The sequence below is a fragment of the Gadus macrocephalus genome, chromosome 9 (genome assembly GCF_031168955.1).
Source record: "Gadus macrocephalus chromosome 9, ASM3116895v1".
Classification (NCBI taxonomy): Eukaryota; Metazoa; Chordata; class Actinopteri; order Gadiformes; family Gadidae; genus Gadus; species Gadus macrocephalus.
Genome location: NC_082390.1, coordinates 17,908,412 through 17,913,359, shown reverse-complemented (window position 1 = coordinate 17,913,359; position 4,948 = coordinate 17,908,412). Strand labels below are relative to the sequence as shown.

Sequence of the window (4,948 nt, the reverse complement as noted above, 5' to 3'; positions counted from 1 at the left end):
GTTTCAATAACTCCATACCATTACGTATCGACATTCAAGGAGCAAAGATGAGACGTCGTTGTGTGGTGAGAACTGATAGAAAATCGTAAACAACAACAATCGCCGGTGGGGAGAAGCCATTTTTCCATTGACTGGAAGCCTGCTTTATTTATTGTAGGTTACAAAAAAGAAAGAAAATGGCGGCATTGTTGTTGTTATCGATTTTGTATCAGTTCTCACCACACAACGACGTCTCATCTTTGCTGCTTAAATGTCGGTATGTAATGGTATGGAGTTATTGAAACTTACTACGTGTAAAAAAGACTAGAAATTGAATGTTTATTTTTAAGCCTCGAAAGTTGCACTGGGTGCCTTTAACATTGTTCGTGTGTTCATTGTTGTCGACACCGTCACCGAGAGTGACGTGACCATCGTTTCGTGCAGCTGTTCCTTGTTGAAGTCTCGTTCAATAAAAACCAACTCTCGTTGTCGAGCGTTCAATAAAAACCAACTCTCGTTGTCGAGCGTGCCCCCCCCCTACAAACGTGTCTCCCCCCCCCCTCAACAAACGTGTCCCCCCCCCCCCCCCCCCCCCGGTCAACAACAGTCTACCTCCCCCCCCCCCCCCCCTAAACAATCGTGTCCACAATTTGCCGCGAAAGCCGTGAAACCCAAACCCCGAAACCCGCCTCCACAGCAGCACGCGTGGATACTGTAGGTATAACACGCTATTTTTTACGTTGAAATGCTACGTATCCAGTGTTCATGGAAACGTACACCGTCAACGTTTTTTCTTGGCGACTGGGTGGCTCTGGGCATAAGGATTGAAATATAATTTTCATACTACGTAGTATTGCTAACAGCAAAGATGTTTATTTATATACTTTGTGAATGTGAGTTGATGTGCTTGGAGTATGTGTTTTTTAAGTGTTTACATGATGAGAGCGTATAGTTCACTTTAATATTGTGTCTGTAAAGGTTTTGCATGCCGCCAGATGAGCGTCAATATTCTGTACAAAAAATTAGTAAAATGACATACATATATTCACAGAATAAGCACTACATTACTATATTCCTGCTGAAGGGTGATCATAGACAGGATTACAGTATCAGTGGAAAACACTTTAAATTCATGTCATAACTGGTGGTTTCAGGGTAACACGACTGTAGCAGTATTAATTCAAGCTTGAGATACAATATATCTTCATATATCTTCAACTGTTCCACACTGAGAAATATGCAGGGGTTGCAGGTACAAAATGTAAAGCACAATTCTGTATCTTGAGTAAAATACAAAATACTCCCATTTTCTCATACAAAGAGAGGTCCCTCTTTTTACTACAAAAATAGTGTTTTAATGCTGCAGGCAGAAATCATTCGCATATAATATTGTTAAACAAAAATACATTTAACAGAGTGATATACAGTCATGTTCCACAAATACGGGAATGACACAAAAAGAAAACAGATTGTCTTTATTATAAAAGAGCAACAACCTTTTTCTCTAAACCACCAAACCTGATGCATTGCCATTGGACTACTTTCATTTCTTTCTTTCTTTCTTTCTTTCTTTCTTTCTTTCTTTCTTTCTTTCTTTCTTTCTTTCTTTCTTTCTTTCTTTCTTTCTTTCTTTCTTTCTTTCTATCTTTCTCTCTTGGACGAGGGTTTGTTCATTAGCTGTGAGTTTATTTTTCAAATGATAAGATATGTTCATAAGGAGGATGAAAACACCTTGGATGGCCCTTTTAAAATAGAAGTAAATGACAGAGGACGTGTGGCAGTAACATATAGGGGGAGGGGAGATGGGAGGATAATCGTGAGTTAAATATTGCTCTGTCAGAGTAAATGTGAGTGACTTAATATCATTGTAAACATTTCACAACAACACTTAACATCTTAACCCGATGGGATGAGGTTGAAAGTTGAGGGTTTCTGCTTTAAAAACATTATACATATATTATATCATGCTAACATGTTGTGTGTATAGCAGTAGAGTCTGCTTGTTCCCTTTACAAACCATAAACACAAATAAGAGCCTTTGTTATTATTGCCTATTTGAAGTACAGACCCTATCGAGGGTTATGTCAGATTATTATTCATAAATTAATCTAGATGGAGAGGAGTTAATTTAATCTGACACCAGGTATAACTGTATGAGAAAAAAATAATAGTGGGTTTTCATGTACTGATATAAATACCCCTTTATTTTGGTTTTGGAATAGTAAGAATAACTATGCTTGAAATATATTGTCGCCAACTCCCATTGTGAAATTCTCTGTGCTGCTTTACCTGATTTTATACAGTTATATTTTATAATGCTACATTATTTGCAGAGTTACTGAATCATCGTTAAACATCAAGCATAGATAACAACCACTCACAAACACAGAATTCAGTTAGCATAAGTATTCAGAGTGCAAATTTGACAAGGTATGAAACAATGCAGAATAATGTCATTGGTCACTAGGCTGTACAAAGAGAGTGACCTCTGTTATTATGCCTCCGAACAAACAAACTCAACGTACAAAACATACCGTTTGTTAATGAGTCAAAACAATTCCAAACATAATTTTTTTATACAGAGGAGCAAATATTTAGATTTTTAGACATATACATCTTTACAAAAGTTAGTGTTTACATGTATTGATGTTGACTTTATTAACAAGGAAAATAATGTAATCAGTTGGACACTTTGGGCTCGATTCTGAGTGAGGCTTCATACATACTCTCTTCATCCAGCACAGTGCTCTTGTCCAGCAAATACTCTGTTGCCTACATGATAACAAAAGATAACATAAAGACATATCCGGCATATGATGAATTCTGCATAGTGTCACAAAATAAGAGGACAAGCCGGACAACATCACAAAAACTGACCTGGACACTACACATGCATCAAGACATCTGCGTTATGATTCTTACATCTACACTCTACTTGCTTTTAAGAAACGTATTCATGCAGCATTAACATTTTGACTGCATACTTTGATTTTTCTTTGCCTAATTGTAAGTCGCTTCTGATAAAAGTGTCTGCTCAAAATGTCTACATGTAAATGTACATTTAATTCACCTTTGGTTGATGATCGATCTTGTATGCCGTTTGCTGAAACTGTCGGATTTCTCTGATGATGTGGGAAATCTGAGAAGCAAGCAAAGCAGTTGTTCTTACCCCAAACCAAATCTCTAGCATTTCAATAAGTACAGTTGAAGGCAGCAGCCAGCACGGTTCCGGATGGATGCTCACCATTCTCATCTTGGAGAAGTTGACCAGGCTGTCCTCTGTGTAGTTGGGCGTGCCCTCTTCGATGAAGGCCAGGTCCGTGAGGTACATCCCCAGGTACGGCACACAGGGGGGGTCGCAGCTTCACGAAGAAGGTAGAATGAATACAGACTGAATTCTACGACACACGGTTCACTTTATTGATTCGGTTTGGTGGGGATTCAACATGATCCGTGGACCGGAATTCTTACTTTTTCAAAGCCTCCCGCAGGTTTTTGAACCTCCCCTCGGACGAAACCAGCTTCTGGAGCTTGTCAATCACAGCCTTTGTCTAAAAGAATAAGTTGAATAAGTTGAGAGTCGAGAGTTCATTCAGATCACACATTCACTTGCTGTTCAGCATTCACTGTCCCAATATAAGTTGTTTATTGCTCCCGGAAGGGACTAAGGCTATTTGGCTATCCCTTTGGAAGATATATCTGTTTGTGATATGGTGAGACATGTAGGGTCCGATTTCAAAACCTTTGAAAATGTGTCAACCCTCAGTTTGCAGTTTGCACCCATTTGAATGAAAGCCTCCATATACGGTACCTGCTTGGAGACCTTGAGCCAGGTCTTCTTGAGCCTGAAGACAGAGCTGCGGTTCAGGGAGGAAGTGATCTCCAGGACTGCGTTGTAGTTGTGCAGACAGCGGCAGATGTCGGCCACCGCCACCCACTTCTCTATCACCGCGACCCGCGTCACCACGTCCTCGCAGAGCAGGATCTCCGTGGCGATCAGGTTGCTTGTCTTTCAACACCAACAGATACGTGACACATTCAACGCACTAGCCGAATACTAATAATCATCATCGTCATCGACATCACCGCCGTTATCTTCGCCATCGTCATCATAATCATCAACATCATCATAAGCGTCATCTCCTTCATTATTATAACCATAAAGACGATACCATTGGTGAAAATAACTCACATCATTGAAGTGCTTTGTTGTTTTCATGATGTATGGCGTCTTCTCATTTTTGTCGTTCTTCATCCATCCCTGTCCGAAGAATTCTCTAAAAAGAGCAGGAGTGAAAACAAGCTAAGTAGCTGAATGTGGTTGGCTCCAAGTATGGGCGACAGGCATATAAAGGCGTGATTGGCTGCAGAAGGGCTGACTCACTCGTAGGGGATGACCTTGAAGACCAGGTGGTCCAGTAGTGTGAGCTGCTCTGCTATCTCCAGGGCTGAGAGGTTCTCAAAGGGCTCGGCCTTTCCTCCTTCTGCCTGTCAACGCACCGCATGACACACGTCACTTCAACCATCTTCTACTCTGAGCACCGCCTGGCTCACGGTGTAAATGATGATGACTTTAAACCAGTTTATGTGACTCACCAGCCGTATCACCTCTTCCAGGCTGATCTGATTGTCGCCTGGTTCTTCCTGGGACAGAGTTCTGTCACGCAGAGAAAGGGGGGCGGGGAACACGGTGAGTCACATGTTGAATCGTATTTCAAAATGCTTGAAGGATCCTCATTATGTTATTTGGTTGTATTGATATATCAATACTATTGATACCTGATGATGTTCGCAGCAGCTTTTCTTTCCTGGGTCAACAGCTCTGGGTCGTGGATCACTTCCTCTAGGAATGTAATGACCTTACACTTTAATTCATTGTTGTTCTCAAAGTCCTGGAGGATTAAAGATGCAGGCACAGAAACCAACATTCAGCATTTCATTATTTTTTTACAGCAGAAATGATAGAAAT

General features: G+C 40.7%; 1 protein-coding gene across 1 annotated transcript; it reads right to left on the bottom strand.

Moving 5' to 3' along the window:
• Positions 1–830: 830 nt before the first annotated feature.
• LOC132465200 (ras-specific guanine nucleotide-releasing factor 1-like) lies at positions 831–4,936 on the bottom strand. The gene is made up of 9 exons (XM_060062016.1): positions 4,759–4,936; positions 4,576–4,636; positions 4,364–4,467; positions 4,172–4,256; positions 3,791–3,988; positions 3,451–3,530; positions 3,224–3,341; positions 3,050–3,118; positions 831–2,751 (listed from the first exon to the last, which is right to left on the bottom strand). Exons 1-9 carry the CDS (start codon positions 4,905–4,907, stop codon positions 2,659–2,661), a joined length of 957 nt encoding a protein of 318 aa, XP_059917999.1. The 5' UTR covers positions 4,908–4,936; the 3' UTR covers positions 831–2,658.
• Between the last annotated feature and the right edge of the window lie 12 nt (positions 4,937–4,948).